This window comes from Anabrus simplex, chromosome 10, assembly GCF_040414725.1.
Source record: "Anabrus simplex isolate iqAnaSimp1 chromosome 10, ASM4041472v1, whole genome shotgun sequence".
In the NCBI taxonomy this organism is placed as follows: Eukaryota; Metazoa; Arthropoda; class Insecta; order Orthoptera; family Tettigoniidae; genus Anabrus; species Anabrus simplex.
The window spans coordinates 35,704,870-35,722,859 of NC_090274.1; the positions used below are offsets into that span (position 1 = coordinate 35,704,870).

General features: G+C 38.2%; 2 protein-coding genes across 4 annotated transcripts in view; one reads left to right on the forward strand and one right to left on the reverse strand.

Annotated features, from left to right (window-relative positions):
• The window catches only part of LOC136881759 (alpha-tocopherol transfer protein-like), a 212,260-nt gene that overhangs the window by 167,857 nt on the left and 26,413 nt on the right, over nucleotides 1-17,990 (reverse strand). The gene's annotated exons all lie outside the window — the stretch shown is intronic.
• The window catches only part of LOC136881787 (uncharacterized), a 38,412-nt gene that overhangs the window by 15,274 nt on the left and 5,148 nt on the right, over nucleotides 1-17,990 (forward strand). Inside the window, exon 5 of the mRNA XM_067154224.2 lies at nucleotides 8,057-8,160. Within this exon, the coding sequence (XP_067010325.2) occupies nucleotides 8,057-8,160 (104 nt within the window). The remainder of the gene's footprint in view (nucleotides 1-8,056; nucleotides 8,161-17,990) is intronic.

The following is a 17,990-nucleotide window of genomic DNA, read 5'->3' on the forward strand; positions in this document are numbered from 1 at the left end:
GGAACCTCAATTCATAGTTTTCAACAGGATCATGAAAAGAAAATGAGAAAAAAAAAAAAAAAGGTAGACGCGGGAAATTGGTGGATGCGGGAAACATCAGTTATATAAAGCGTTGCAAACATAATACTTAAACAGACGTGCCAAGTCTCCTGATTTGAGCGGGAGACTCCCGATCTTTCATCGTTCCTCCCGATCTCCCGATCACTGGGTCTAATCTCCCGATTTTCAGGGCAATATCCGTAATTTTCGTATTATTTTTAACTCCCGTGGATTTCCTCGTTTTATCGATATATGGCTGAGTATGGCTGGTCGATAGTAGTTCTAATAATGATACCAGATGGCAGTACAGGGCACGGTGGCCAGTCGTACTGCTCTTTGTTCTATAATACAGTCATTCTCTTCGCAAGCGAGTCAAGCGAGTAACATTCTCTTTGGAGTAACCTAACCTCAGAAACATAGTCGTTCTACCAGGGGCAAGACCTGCAAAAGTGTTCGTGTTGTGCCTTAATATTTGTTTTGGCCAAAATGTCAAAAAAAGAAATATGATGCAGTGTTTAAAAGTACTTATAGGGAAGAGTTTCCGTGTTTGAGTGAATCCAGAAAGGGACCAACGTTCACATTCTGTACTATATGTAGGTTTGATTTTGCAGTTGCACATGGCGGGAAATGCGATATACTCAAGCACATGCAAACGCAAAAACATAAGGAGAGTGTTCAGTATGTAGAAAGAAAACAGAAACTGAACTTTTCATGTAAAAACCAAGATGTAAATCCTGTGATGAATGCCGAGGCGTTATTTACGTCATTTATAGTAGAAAATAACCTGCCTGTAAATTGTGCCGATCACGCGCGACCTTTGTTTTGCAAAATGTTTCCTGATTCGGAAATCGCTAAACGATATGGGTGGGCTAGAACGGAAACAGTGGCTATCATTACAGAAATGTGCATGGAAGAAAGGGCAAAAATTGTATCACATTTGCAGGTGAATGCATTTTCTGTTGCTACTGATGGTAGCAATAAAAGCGACTTAAAGATATAGGCCTATCCCATTGTTGTAACATTTTTTAAGCCTGAACTCAATGAAATTCAGAGTTGTCTACTCTCTGTGCCTAATTTAGAAGGGGATGCTACTGGAGCTAACATTGCCTTTGCTCTCAACTTTTCGGGAATTCTGCATTCCATTAAAAAACTGCCTAGCTCTTGGTGCTGATAATGCTCCAGTAATGGTAGGATTAAAGAATGGTGTGGCAGGATGTTTGAAGCGGCAAAATAGTAACATAATCATCGTAGGCTGCTCTTGTCACCTAATTAATCTTGCTGCCGAGAAGGGTGCGGCATGCTTGCTCGTAAATGTAGATGAAAGTATAATTGATATATTTTATTATCTGGAAAGGTGTGCAAAGAGGAAAGAAAAGTTCAGAGAATTTCAGACTGAAATACACAACACAGGGATCAGGAAAATTCTGAAGTATTTGCCTACTCGATGGTTATCACTAAGAAGGTGTTTAGATAGGATTTTGCTTCAGTGGGACCCTTTGGTTACATTATTCAGGAGCGAAATTGTGAGTAAGGATTCTCAGATGGGAACTTTGAAGACTTACAAAATTCCTAAGCACAGTTTAAGTGCAGATGTGTCTTGTTTGTCTGAAAATGTTAAGGATTGTCATAACATTTCACCTCACTCCTCAGTTAAAAGGAAAAGACAGTCATCAGTTTCACTAAAAAAATGAAACTACTTATGACACTAAGAGCCATGCATTGTCACGTGAAGAACGACTTTTCATGTTCCTTTCATCAAATTTACATAAATCTTTTTGCCTTATTCTCTCAAGTTTTATGGATATCTTTGAGAATCCAAATGTACCTCTTCAGTCAAGTATGCCGCACATCCACTTATTGGGTCAGTTTGGGAGGAACTATTGAAGAATGTGATGGCAAGTTTTGTGAAACCAGACGTTATTAAAAGATCCTCCTCTCTTGATGTAGATTATCATACTCCAGCAAATTAAAAGGATGATTGTGATCTGATGATAGGGAAGTCTGAGGAAAAGTGCATATTCTTTAAGTCTGTTAGAAAGTGTTTCTCTTCATCGTGTGACTACATGGTACACTAATTTCCATTCAATGAAGAAGTTTTAATTAATGCAGAAGTTTCAAATATTTCTGCTATATGTAAGGCATCATTTTCTAGCCTTAGATTTTTCATAAACAAGTGTCCGAACATTTTGACTAGTGAAAAGGAACATTTGGATAAAGAAACTGATATTCTGCACTCCCAGTTCTGTAACTTTCAGCTCGAAGTAACAGACCTGGCAAAAGGAAGAATTGATGTTCAATGGGCATTGGTAGGTCAGATGAAATCAGCTGATGGTGTACTTAAATATGACAGACTCTCTAAGATGATGCTTGCTATTTCATCAATTCCACATAGAAATGCAGAACTTGAAAGGATTTTTCGCAGAGTCACAAAGACAAAAACACAGTTCAGATCCTTGCTGTCTGAACAAACTTTGGAGAAACTTTTAACCTTGAAATCAGTTCAGCAAGGCAAGTGCTTTGAGCAAAAGTTTAGTTCCGAGTTTCTGAAGAAGGCTAAGTCAGCTACTGGTGTGTTGAACAACAATTAGTCGTAATGTGATCACCATGTTGAAGGATGAGAAGTCACATGTTCCTACAGTTCAGGTATGTCCAGTATTCAGTATTCACATGTAAATGATGGAAAATATATATATGAGCAAATAGAATTGTTAATGTATTGAATTATAATGAATTTGTACTTGTTCTGCCATCAGCGATGTGTCGTAATACGTCGCGATTCACTGCGAAATTTCTCCTGATTTTTCACTTTTGAAAGTTGGCATGTCTGCTTAAACATAAAGCACATATAATTATGGTCGCACTTAAAACAAATAATGATGAATAATGGAATGATAATAACAGTACACATTTTATAACTTTATACTTCTTTACAAAAAGTAGTCGTAGTACTTTCTTTTAACATCTTTTAAAAATGTTTCCAGAATGATCAAGTTGAGGTTCCACTGTAGTTCTATTATCTGTGTCTAATTTCTAGACAGAAGAGTATGTTCAACTCTTAATCACATCATTGGTTTTTATAAGATTGGTCTTAAATAAAGTTAACATTCAGTCAGCCTGGCAGTACTACTTATTACTACTACTTATTACTTATTACTACTTATGTAACATGTATGTTTTGCCCTATTCTTCAATGTGCTGCTTAGATGCTTTAGATTGTTATTCAGTGATAACACAATATAAACACTGAAATAGCTAAATCAACATAAACACTGAAATGGCTAAATCATCAACATACAGGGTGGTCCTTTAGCCCCTTGTAATTTATGAAGCTAACCAACTTGTCCAACACTGATAGTCCTTATGGTTGACGTAAAACAAGGCAGACTTGCACAGGTAAAAGGACTGTATGATATCTTTACACCAAATAAAAGGACTATTCCAAAAACAGGCTGTTTATTCCATGCCTTTATAATACACATATCGCTCATACAAACTAGTTAATAGGTTGTGCAAAGTGTTCTGTTGTGGCAGAATGCAAAATGAACACTGTAAAACTTGAATCAGAGATATGGAAAGGATATTAGATTACCGTGCCAGTCACTCATGAGGGCTGACAACGGATGGATGCTTCGAATCCAGGCATACACAGAAAATTATGCAAGTGTTCACAGCTTCCTAGTATAAAGTAAGATGGCAGGAATTGTTAGGAATGCAGAGCATTTTGCAAAAAAAGATAAAATAAGTAGTTTATTTTGTTGTTCCTTACGTTCCCAGGCTTGCTTTGATGTAGGGTTTCGTCCTAGACTAATAGTTCCTGTTTGGACTAGACCTACTAAAGTTTCTGTGCAATCTTTTGAATAGTCTGGAATATATCTTACATTGGTTTGTATTAGTATAGAACAGAATTCTCCTCTCTCCTAGTTCTGGTTGATGTGAAACTGGCCGGGCTGAGTGGCTCAGACAGTTGAGACGCCAGCCTTCTGACCCCAACTTGGAAGGTTCGATCCTGGCTCAGTCTGGTGGTATTTGAAGGTGCCCAGATACGTCAGCCTCGTGTCGGTAGATTTACTGGTGCATTTGATTTTCCTTGTTACAAATGAAATGAAATGAAAGAGAACATAATTTTGTAATAAATGCGTAAATAACGTGTCTGATAATAGTTCTTAATGCGTTGAAAATAAAGGCTGACTAAGCTATCGCTTAATATTAGTGCTAAATACTGCAATTAAGTAAAAATGGGATACTACACCTCGAGATATGGCAGAGTGCATAATTGATTTCACAGGTTAGTTTACATTTTCTCGCATCTGGTTAAATTACGGAAAGTTTATTATCATGTAAATTCATAGCGAGAAGATTATCATTTCTCTATTGGTGCTTGAAGTATGTTTTCATCATGTGTATAGTATGGTTAAGTTAGGATAGGTGACGCAGTTTGAATAAGGAAGATGAAACGTTCGCCACAAAATGCGATTGATTATCTTTGGTATGGTATAGTTTTCTCACTATGTGCATTTGCGAGCTCTCTTGTCGACATTCAAAGGGGATGTTGGAGTGGATTAGTAATACCCAACGTCTGCTGTTCTCTAAAAAAAAAAAAAATTCAAAATGAAAGAGGATAACAAGTTTTCATAATAAATGCATAAATAACGTGGCCGATAGCAGTTGTTAATGATATAGATGTTGATTCCCATAGGGAATCTGAAATATTTGTCCTGAATGAGTAAATTTATAATACCAATATAAATGGTCCGTTATTGGACATTATAAATTTTCCAGCTAACTCATTCTTGGTTGCCAGCGTTTCGCCCTCGTGTGATAGGGTGGGCTCATCAGTTGGTACCTAGCACACCTACCAATACGCTGGCTAGTGCATACCGTGGAGGCCACTGCGTAGGCTAACTGGAGCCACCGGCAGTGCCAATGCACTGAGAGACTTTGTCTCATTACCAAAAATTGATGCCTGCTTGGCCATCAGATGATATAGATGTTGATTCCCATAGGGAATCTGAAATATTTGTCCTGAATGAGTAAATTTATAATACCAATATAAATGGTCCGTTATTGGACATTATAAATTTTCCAGCTAACTCATTCTTGGTTGCCAGCGTTTCGCCCTCGTGTGCTAGGGTGGGCTCATCAGTTGGTACCTAGCACACCTACCAATACGCTGGCTAGTGCATACCGTGGAGGCCACTGCGTAGGCTAACTGGAGCCACCGGCAGTGTCAATGCGCTGAGAGACTTTGTCTCATTACCAAAAATTGATGCCTGCTTGGCCATCAGATGATATAGATGTTGATTCTCATAGGGAATCTGAAATATTTGTCCTGAATGAGTAAATTTATAATACCAATATAAATGGTCCGTTATTGGACATTATAAATTTTCCAGCTAACTCATTCTTGGTTGCCAGCGTTTCGCCCTCGTGTGCTAGGGTAGGCTCATCAGTTGGTACCTAGCACACCTACCAATACGCTGGCTAGTGCATACCGTGGAGGCCACTGCGTAGGCTAACTGGAGCCACCGGCAGTGCCAATGCACTGAGAGACTTCGTCTCATTACCAAAAATTGATGCCTGCTTGGCCATCAGATGATATAGATGTTGATTCCCATAGGGAATCTGAAATGTCCAATAACGGACCATTTATATCGGTATTATAGCAGTTGTTAACATGTTAAAAATAACGGCTGAACTAAACGATCTCTTAATTTTAATGTTATATGCTGAAATTAAGTAAGAATGTGATACACCTCAAGATGTGGCAAAGTACATCACTGATTTCAGAGGATAGTTCATATTTTCTTGCATCTAGTTAAATTTCGGAAAGGCTATTCACATGTACATTTTTAGCGAGGATAACTCATTTCTCTACATGCGTTTCAAATATGTTTTCATGACACATATATGGTTGGGTAAGGTGACACCATTTGAAGAAGAAAACTCTGGAGTGATACTGTATTTCTCCGAATCCAAGATGACATTTTTTCCCTCACAATCTCGTGCAAAAAAAATCAAGGGTCGTCTTGCATTCGTGGCCTAACAGTAATTAATATCGCTGGCAACTCTCGCGGTAATCACGCTGCTGCTTTTGACCCCTGCACGTGCACGCACATACAAAATTTGTTGACAATAAACAACCGCCTCTTTATTATACATTGCTAGCTGTGACAACCGGTTGTACAGTGCCTGTGTGTAACGTCACTGGATCTCGGGAAGTAGTGAAGATAGAATGACATTCTGTTGTATGTATTAATGTTCAGTCCGTCAGCGATGCTGCTGGTAGGATCCTCAACAGCTCTGCCATCAGCTGTCATAGATGGCCTAGGCATCACTGAAGAGGCATACTAGGGAAATGAGGAGTGGGGTAGTTTCCTGTTGCTTTCCTCACCGAGCCAGAGTTGCTATTACATATCAGTCTGCCTAGCCCACTGAAATGCATACACCAACCGACCCTATGAGCAACATTTTCACACCATTCATAGCAGGGACTGGCTGCATAAGGATTGGCATTACTAGCATCGCTCATACCTCGGTCACTTTCATATTGTCAAAGCCAAGGATAAGACAGAGACAGGTCTATGAAAGTAACAAAATTGCTCTAGCGTATACCAGAAGACATAGTGCACTGTAAACACTAGGTCCTGCCAGCAAAGGCATGATTCTGTTAGCCTCTACAAAAACGTTTCTCAAATCTGCAGAATGGCATCAAAACACGCTAGCCTTCGAATTCTTAGAAAGGCCACTGCTACTCAGTGGCAGAGTTATGTGTCTACTGTACCTGACTTTTAGTAAAATTAAGTTTTATAGACAGCAAGAATATTATCATGATGGACATTGTAAAGATATGTGGAACAGGTATTGCCAGCAAATTTTCAACGGGTTCTCGTCGATATTGTGATGTCAATTTTAAGTTAATGGTTATTAAACACTCGGAAATGTGGAATAATTGTGCAGCTGCAGGAAAATATGGCATAGGCCTAACTAAAGCCAATATTTGGTGTCAGTTTGAAGATAAAGATAGCTAAAAAAATATGTACTGTACAAAAAAATGCATTCAGTGGTCCACAACAAGGACGCCTTAAAGAAGTCGAAGATGAAATTGTGAGGTATGTGCACGAAAAACTCAAGGGTGGAATGGCCATACCGTGGAGCAATAAACTCGTTCATTGACCTTCAACGTCCGCGATTAGGCCTATACATCGCTAGCCGCTGAAGTTGGTCGAACACGTCAAGTGAGACGTGCGTGTAGCAGTAGCTGGTTATATCTGACACTGAGTAAAAGTACCGTAACAGTTTTATAGACAGCGAGAATATTTTCCTGAAGGATCGTCGTATTGTAGAGACGCATGGAATAGGTATTGTCGGCAAATTTTCAACAGGTTCTCTTCAGTATTATGATGCCAGTTTTAAGTTAATGGTCATTAAACCCGCGGAAATAGAGAATAATTGTGGGGCCGCAAGAAAATGCGGCATAATGAAAGCCAATGTTCGGCGTCCAAAAATAGTCTAAAAGTGTGTACTGTACAACAGAAGCATTCATATGATTTTACAAGGCACTTTTTGAGCCTGATTTAAATTTTTTGAAGGAAAAAATGGGGTTCGTCTTGGATTCAGAGAAATGTGGTACTGTCATTTTTTGGGAATGAAATTAAACGTACACTTTCACGTAGTATCGGATTTCGAAAAATAACAAACAAGTAAGCCGTAGTGTGGATATCATTGGCGGAAACGCAAGTTTTGAACAAACTGACTGCCGTTTAATGTGTATGGGAGTTTTCCGACGTTTACAAAAAACGAATATAACGACAATCCGCTATAGCGAGTAAATTTTCCACTGTTGTGAATTCTCGCTGTAACAGACTTCTACTGTATTTAATCCTAAGTGAATCAGCCTCTACCCTAGGTATTAGCTACGCTTTTAGCAATATGAAACATTGTCATTTTAAAAATTAGAATTTCAATGTGCTTGTATCCATTAATTAGTGATTATAAAAATATTCTGAATTGTTGATAGGTTTTTGACGGAACAGAGGAGAGCTATGTGGAGAGCAGTCCCGATATCATAGAAGAAGAAGGTGATGTGCTTCTGGTGGATTTGTGTGATGATGAAGATGAAAAGTATGTGACAAAATTTACTTAATTAAATTACGTACAAGAGATTTATCTTTCATACATCTTAATTTGATTATGGACTGTTATATCATTTAGCATTCAGTCTGCATGTGTTTGTGAATTAACTATGCACCTCCGCAGTACAGTACTCTATATTCTACTAGCACTGTGGCTCCTCTCTTCTTTCTTTAGTCAATCTAGCCTTGGTGTGCATGTGCTTCTCTTACCTTTCATGACTGAGTGTATTTTTCTCCTTGCTAAACTATCCTCTTCCATTCGCCTCACGTGACCTCACCACTAAAGCCGATTTATACGCACAGTTTCATCCATGGAGTTCATTCCTACAAAACCTTGAAATTGTGGAGAACTTCAAGTGAACTGATACTGGTTGGACATGGAGATTCAAGGATTCAACAGGGAAATGCATTCTGTAGTGTGTGAGAAACTGGTGTGGAGGAAGGAAGTTCCAATGAAGTGTGAAGAGGTGATGTATAAGATAGTGACACAGTGTTCTCTCCAAACATTTTCATCAGCCGGGTGGCAGGAATGAGTAGCCAGGCGGGGCATACTACGTAAAAATGAATGTGAAAAATTTGACAGTAATAATATCAGACAGATAAACTTTAATTACAAAATTGAATTATTTTAGTGTTATTATCATGAACAAGACATAACAAAGTATTTTGAACTTCTAGTGTTCTACTGCTCATTCGTAATCATGTAGCACTGGGGCTTACGACTCGGTTACTGCAGAGTGCCATATGGCTTTGTGACGTCACGCAGAATCGAGTGCTCACGTGCAATTCCATGCTAATCCAGACACTGCTTGCGCACGGCACTACGTGATAGTCAAGCTAAACATTTGAACTCTGATGTACTTGATACAATTATGCTGACAATAATGAAGATTTATCAAACAAAAAGTTTTACAGTATTTACATATTAATTTGGTGAACCCAATGACTCAAGTATGTATTAATATTATGTAAATACCATATTCACTCACGTATTAGACCCCCCCTTTTTTTTCCCCCACTTTTACAGCCAAAATAAGTAGAGGGGGGTTCAGTATTTGATAACCTCAAATTTTGTGCAGTGAACACATGACTTCTTGGCTATAAATTGTACATGTAAACATTCTACACTATTCTTTAACAAACCTATGAATGTATTTATACTAGCTATTTTTAATGGAGGGCAGTATTTCTCAATGTAAAAAGATAAACAAAGAACACAACTTTTAGGTCTAGGCCTATATATAAAGTAAATATAGTCAGTTTTAATTACTCTTATATCACGTCATTCGTTACATCTCATTAATTCCTCTGATGAGGTTGACGTCAGGAAGGGCATATGGTCGTAAAAACTCGCTACGAAGATTCGTCTTACTTCATACTCGATCCCATAAAGAAAAGGCATAAGGGTATCATATTATGCAATATTGATACAAAATAACTTAATAGCCAGTCATCTGCAAGTTGAGCAGTACGCCTACCACACAGTAAACCTGAGTAAACCTGATCACAGCTTTCATTTGAATTATCGTCTTGTGCCGCCAACTTCGCTGCTACCGGCTGTCATCATTCCAAGAGACTTTACGAAGGAAATATAAGATGTCCTCCTATTCATTGCGTACACATCTCTGTTATTAGATGGAGTAATAATAGTCAAATATGTTTCAACTCGTTGGAGGTTAAAGTTATTTTCATAATAGATGCTAAAAAAGTGTTAAAAACATAATGAAGGCAAGAAAGAAAAACAAGAGACATGACTGAAATAAAAAACAATTCAATACGTACATATTTCCATCATTAGATGGAGTAAAAATCAACTTGTTTGAGACATCTTCAGTGAAAGAAGTTAACATTTTTTACATAATTGACGCTAAAAATTGTGTTAAAACCTAATGAAGAAACGAACGAAACCAAGTGAGACAAGACGGAAACAAGCAATAAGTGATTATGGCGAGGTTGTGGACCTCTTTGTCTAAAACTTTCAGTGTGTTGAGTCGCCATCACAAATAGTTAAGAGGGGAGAGAAAAACTTAGGAACTTAAGTTTGAGAGGAAACACGTGCCAGGTGAAATGTATGTGACACACAGAGAAAAACCGCCAATGAAGTTCAAATTTTGAATAGTTGCACTTTTCCACTCCTAGTCCTTTCCTGTCCCATCATAGCCATAAGACCTTTCTATGTTGGTACGACGTAAAACAGATTGTAAAAATTAAAAAATCTCTGCTTATGATCTTCTTGCATATGATCTTCTTGTCGTAATATGATGTCTTTAAGTTGACTTAGGACCTCAGGCAAGGAAGTAAATCTCTAATGTCTGAACCATCATTTTTGTTATTATATGTACAGGTAAACCCCATTATACGCGGGTTCGTTATATGCGATTTTGGTTTTAAGTCTAGTGCTGCCATCTTTTAACAGTACGTGGAAGTTGTAATGCTTTAAGGCGGATACACACATGCGTGCCGAACTGTGAAATGTACACTACGTCGCGCGCTAAGGTTAAACGCGGCAAGCGCATATCTACGCGCATTTTCTGTCCAGTTCCGGTTAGTAGGGCTGTGAAGTTGCACTTAACAGGTTTCGTATTTAAAACGTCGGGTAAAAGGAAAGAAAGTGTGCCTGTCAAAGGAAAGAAGCGTGTACCAAAGTCGTCTGTCTGTTAGGTCATCAGCCCAGAGGCTGGTTGGATCCTCAAATAGCACCACCAAAGGCTATGCAGTTACAGGGAAACCGCAAAAACCAATGGCAGAGCCCAAATGAGGCGTACTAGGCAAGATGAGGAGTGAGGTAGTTTGCCATTGCTTTCCTCACTGGTCCAGGATGTGCCACTGCAGCACACTGATCCTATGAGCAACACCTTTCATAACACTCAGACTCTATTTGTACTCCGAGTGTCATTACTCAGCACCACCCATACTCCAGCAGCTTCCATATTGTCACAGCCATGGATGAGACTGAGACTTTAGTGGAAACTACACTTTGCTCTGGCCTGTGCCAAGAGACGGATACCAAAGTCGTATTCATTAGAAACAAAGTTAGAAGTTTTGGATCGCTATGAGAAACAAGAGTGTGTTCTTGACGTTCAGCGTGCTTCGGGACTTAGTGAATGTAAGGTGAGAACTGTTCGTGACAATGCGGAATCAGTTCGAAAAACTGCTCTATCTTCTACTAACTTAAGTGTGACTAGAGTGACCAAATCTCGCTCGGAAGCGATCGAAAGAATGGAATGGATTGAGAATCACAACCAGCAACACAGGTCTCTCCCTGGAACTGTTATTCAAGCTAAAGCCAAGAGCTTATATGCAGAGTTTACTTTATTATTGTGTGTTTGTGTTAAATTTTTAAGTGTATAAAGTTTGCATTAAACTGCGTTTCAGAAACATGATAATGGTTATTTTGTGTAAAAATACTAAGAATCTCTGCTATTTTAAACTTTATATGTGAGAAAACCAAAACCTAACCCTATATTTTACATATAAAATGACTCTCGATTTATGCGAATTCGGTATGTGCGACGATTCCACGGAACATAACTATCGCGTATAACAAGGTCTACCTGTATTTTAATGTTATAATTATTCCTGCAACATTGTCTTTGTCTGGTATACATAAGTTTTAGTTATCATATAATCTGTTTAATTATTTGGCTGAAGATGACCAGTAAGTGGCTGAAACTAGCCCCAAGACTGATGTAATATTATTTACTTGATATATTGTATTGAAAAGGTCAATTTATTTCTTATAATTGCACTTCAATACGGAACAAAAATGAAATGTATAGCTTATAACTGTACAAGAAAGGCATTCATATGATTTTACAAAGCTCTTTTTAAGCCTGATTTAGTTTTTTTGAAGGAAAAAGTGGGGGTTGTCTTGGATTTGGAGAAATACAATACATTTCTTTAAAAGTTATAAAATTTTAAAAACTTGAGTTGAAATATGGTATTAAAGTGTATGTAGTATTATGTTGTTTCTAAAATGGGTTACAGTCACTTTGCCATCTTGATGACAATCTACCACGATAGGACGAAGAGGTGCTGTTGAATTCTCTCCTTGTTCCTCTAACAAAACATCCCTTGAAATCTACCTGAGTGGGGAAACCTTGAAGGAAATAGAGTACCGTCAAAAATCAGCTACACTGCCTTCACCCTGGGGAGAAATTGAGTTGGCTTGTTGAACAATCGTAGTGAACATTTTTGCTATTTGCTTTACGTCGCACCGACACAGATATGTCTTACGGCAACAATGGGATAGGAAAGGCCTAGGAATTGGAAGGAAGCGGCCTTGGCCTTAATTATGGTACAACCCCGGCATTTGCCTGGTGTGAAAATGGGAAACCACGGAAAACCATCTTCAGGGCTGCCGACAGTGGGGCTCGAACCCACTATCTCCCGATTACTGGATACTGTCCGCACTTAAGCGACTGCAGCTATCGAGCTCGGTAGTGAACATTTTAGCTTCTGTTGCTCGTGCAATGCTTTCCCCAAATCAGAAGAGTATGGATGCTAATGATGGACATTTTGAACATCTAAAGTGATTGCAGTTGTCGATCATACCTTGTTCCGGGGTATCTGTGGACGCAGAGGTGAAAGAAGGTGCTGGGGTGAATGGATCTAACTACAAAATCAAAGTTAATTTAAAACTGTAACAAAGGTTATATATATATATATATATTTCTCTTTTAAAACAAAACCAACAAGTAATAATGTCACAGGTACCAGTAGTAAAAAAATAGGTCTAGTAAAGACAAGATTAGTGGTATAAACAGAACTTGGGCTTCAAGTCCTCACTTAACAATTCCTGAGCTACACACTTGGCTTTACAAAGATCACCATTTTATGCAAGGGCAGAACACCCCTCAATACATGGAGCGCTTGCCCCCAATTTTTAACATCAAGCCTTCCAGAGGCACTTTTACAACACTAGAAAAGAGCTGACACGCTCTTAGTTTTTCAAGCCTATTCAAGGCGATATTAGAACCTTACAATTTCTTGCCATCAAGGCACAACTTACAAAAATGAACCAGGGGTATCTCGTACCCAACCTACAGGGCTTTCGTGTAAAAGATATAACAGTTAAATAAATGGCCTGAACACAAAATGAAAGGAGGCGAATGCTTGCACTCCTCGATGTAACTTCTTAAAACCTAAAGGGCACTAGGCCGATGACACAGCGGCTATTCCCAAACTATGGAGGTGACTCTTATAAGAATAATTTAAGACATTACAGAAAGGAAGAAAACCAGTTACAAAACGTAGTCACCTCAAACCAATATGAAGGGGAGCTCAAGAGGGTAAATCACTCTCTATCACCGAATTACAGTTAAAGATTTTAGAAAATTTTCACATTAGCCAGCAGAACTTACATTTTAGAGAAGTAGGTTACATATTAAAGTTTCGGACCTATCCCTCGGGTTAAACTGCTGAGCTAGCAAGAAATAAAGATGTTAAAGGGCCATTACCTTGCTGAAGAACTGCTGCCTGATGAAAAAGGCACCTCCCGCCTCCTGCTTCACATACACACACTTAGTTAGATGTTGATCAAGTGGCCAAGAGCTGTGAAAATCTGCAGTTTATAAACCCTCAGGGAAAGTTCGAGACCTTTCATGAATAATCAAGCCACGCCCTCTTACTTTTATTGGCTAACGTAAAGTTACACATCAAATCGAAGAAGAAGCCTGTGATAGGCCGAAAATTAATTACAGAAATTAGGGATTGGCTGAATTCAAACCTGACGGAAAGAAAAGATCAGTATTGCCAACCCACAAATGAACGAACATAATTTAGTAAAGAACAAACTTATGCATACAAAATTTCTTAAAAAAAGTTCCTTCACTTCGCACCAGGGTGCATGATCATAATTTTTGTAGTGACATCTGTTGCAGAAAATCCAAACTTCTTGATAAATGGTAAGCAAAACGCTTAGAATTTTATGCAGTACCGGTACTGGAAACTTCACAATCACAAAATTAGGGTAGTGACATCTTCTGAGTATAAAAGTTTAAGGAGGTCTAGTTCCAAGTTCACTGTTCCTCCAGTAGAGGAGGTTATATTGACGCGAGATTTAAATATGTGGCGTAGAGGTATACCGCCTGGTACAATCTACATAAGTTTAGTAATGCAAATTTCATGCTGATTTTGTGCATTTTTTTCATGTTGAAGTGTGTATACAATTTTTAGGACCCTTCTATTTGTACCTCTTGCAGAAGGTGGTGTCCCAAAATAAAATATTAAGACTTTCATTTATTTATTTATTTATTTATTTATTTATTTATTTATTGACTTAAGCAGTGGTGAAGTTAGGGCTCGTGGCCCTTTCTTACACCTACCCTACTTTCATAGGAAAGAATTAGTGAATAACACACTTGCGGATACTTCATTATGCTTTTTACAATAGAGAAATTAATACCTATTAAAAATTGGTTATCTTTGTGTGTGTGTGTGTGTCTTTTTGTCTCTTCAGCGTAGTAAATACTGGTGTTTTGTTTGTAGTAATCAAGATAAGCGATTTAATGGTAACATTGGTGCTTTCATGGCCCGTACTTCTAGACGTGATATGGGCTTTTGGGCTTATGCCATGTCAAGGAAACAATAAGTCTTCTACAATATCTTTGTAGACTTCCTCATGAACAGTCGAGATTTTTTTCTGAAGGCGCAGAGCAAAGTTCTCTGCGAAATGCAAAGAGATTCACCATAGTGTCCATATTCTGGAAAGTCAGGGGAAAAACATTTGGTCAGGGAAAGTCAGAGAAATTGACAAAAAATCTAGAAAGTCAGGGAAATCTTCACCAATGATGGATTTGAGGGGATATTTTTAGGCTCTAGTCTGATGTAACCCAGGCTATTGTAGCATTTCTTTTTCAGGTATTTTTTCACAAGAAGTGCATAACAATTCTACAATTTTTGTTGTGCCCTAGTGTCATTTCTTTCAACCATTTTTATGTTATTCCTTTTTATTTCAGTTCTAGGATGCTTCCTTGAAACTCATGACAATGGCTAACAAGCAGTGTACATTTAATAAACTTTGGCTAGACAGTAAAGTGTTTCCCGAGCTGAGTGGTTGGTTGGACATATTGGTAAATAATGCAACTTCAATATATTGTAAATCACCACCATCATCATCATCATCATCAATGTCCCACTCCAGTCGCCTGGGTGAGGTTAACAAGCCTCCTCCACTCCTTTCTGTCCTTCCACTTTCCCTGCTCCATTTCTTCCGCCATATCCAGTCCAGCTTCTCTAATGTCCTTCCAGATCTGATCCATCCACCTTATTCTCTGTTTTCCAACAGGTCTCTTTTTCCTTAACTTCTCTTTCCAATTCCCTTCCTGCTACCTGTTCCTTTTCCATTGTTTTTACATGTCCGAACCATTTCAGTCTTGCTTTCTGTATGTTCTGTACTAACGGTTCTGTATTTAGCTCTTCTCTGATTTTAAAATTTTGAATTGTATCTTTTCTTGTCTTTTTAACCGACGTTCATAAAAATTTCATTTCTACTGCTTGGATCTTACTATCTTGTCTCTTAATAGTTACCAGTGTTTCTAATCCGTATGTTACAATTGGTATGAAATACTGTTTATATAATGTTAATTTTGTTCTCTTGGGTACTTTGTCATCCCATAAAAGCTCTCTGTCTTGAGGATAAAATGTTGTACCTTTACTTAGTCTGTTATTAATTTCAGGTTCTACATTCTCTAACCGTTATCAGTCTATGTTCATTTGGCTTCTCTTTTTCTCTTTTCCATAGTGCTTGACTACAGTTTTCTTTTTCTAATTACCATTCCAAACTCCTTCAGATTTTCATTCCAAATGTCCAGTCACCTTTGTACTTCCTTTTCTCCCTTTCCCCAAATCACCACATCATCTGCAAATACCAAAGCATTCACTTCATCACTACCGATACTCTGTTTTAAACGTTTTATGATTTCAGCCATTAATATAATAATGATGGTGTTGGTGCACTTCCTTGCTTGTTTGAGTCATCACTCCCACTTGTACACTGCTTTTACTCTCATGATGCAACATTTTTATCTTGTTAATTAACCTTTTCACTGCCGAGTTTTGATGACCAGCCGAACCCTGTGGGCAGTTTTTTTTTTAAAATTTTTTTTAAAAGGAAGAAGCACTTTGACAGATACATATTTACTGATACTATTAATGTAATGCATATCGTCCCCTTAGCCCTGCAGCCCAATACGATGTCGGGGATGAAGTGAGATATTTTTGCACCACATTTTATGACCAGATGCCATTCCCGACGCAAACCTCAGTTGAGAAGATAATGAATATGAAATGAATGATGATGATGATGATGATGATTGTGAATGAAACTGGGTACAGAAGTGGAAGGAATCGGCTGTGGCTTATGAATAGGAACTGTCCCGACATTTACTTGGAAGTGCAAAAGGGAAACCCAAAGAAAAGAAAAGAAAAGAAATTCTCAAGACAGCTGATAAGGTTCGAACCCACTCTCCTGCCAAGTGCAGAGCTTGGCTCCATAGCCGTAGCATGTTAATACGCGTGGCTACTCCGCTTGGTGATACTATTACTGAAATATAATATAAAATTCTTTATCCAAGAACTGGTAATATCAAAATCATTTACATTTGGGGAAAAAATAATTTATCTGAGGAAGGGGTGATAATTCCACATGAAATTCATCATTACTACTTTGTCTTGCACTTTCTTGCAGTTCAATGTCACCACTTAGATATTCTCCAACTTCATTATCAAAATACAGCTCTCCAGAATCACTGTTTATGAGGAAATAATTCAGTTTCTTCGTCAACAAGAGATGAATGTATACTTCAAGACGCCATGATGGCTGCATGTAAGCGGCAAAGATGTTCCACTCCAACGAAGCTGAAATAACACCAAATCGCTTTTAAAACACGCGAAATAGAGTGGCATGTCTGCAGTACAGAACTTCTTTGAGCATCTCCATGGAATCTCAATGCCTGACATTATATCGCGTTCATTTGTGAGATTGGTGAAGTACACACGGCACCAAAACGTGTATATACGGGTTTGGCGGACTTGGCATGGCATTCAAAAAACGTATACCGTATTTCACGGCATAATCGTCGCGCTTTTTATACCAAAATTTTCGAAAAAAATTGTAGGGTGCGACCATTATACGATGAATATTTAATACCAGTATTTGTATTACTCAAAAAATGTATTTATAACTAAATTGTATTTGATACAAATTTAAGATGCACGTAATACTCGCGTTCATACATCAAAATAATTAAAATAGTCTAAAACAAAATTCATAATTTTTCGCAACAATTTGGCGAACGTTTTTCCAACCTGAAAATAAAAATGAACGTATTAAGTTAATTTGTCATTAATTTGAGTATTAAAGTTAAAATATTACACTTGCAAAGAATTATCGCTTTGTTGTGAAATGCGGACTTACCGGTACGCAATTTATTCCAAATCTTCGGTGTCGCTATCGCAGGTTTCGCTATCTGATGCGCCGTCCTCGCCTCTGTTAATACCAGTATCAGATTCTTCGTCTCCCTGCCACACTGCGTCATCTTCGGAACCGTCTAGTGCATTCGAAATCCCAGTCCTTTTGAAGCTCTTGGAGACTAGTTCAGGTGGTATAAGATCCCAACTCTTCTTCACCCACGAGCATAACAAGTCCAAGGGTGGACGCCTGATATTTCCGGCGGGTGTCAATTGCTGATCGCCGCTCGTCATCCACTCGTTGTAAAATCGACGTAAGTGGTCTTTAAAGGGTTTATTAACACATACGTCTAGTGGCTGCAAAGCATATGTTAGGCCACCAAGAATGACCATCTATCGTGTCTTATT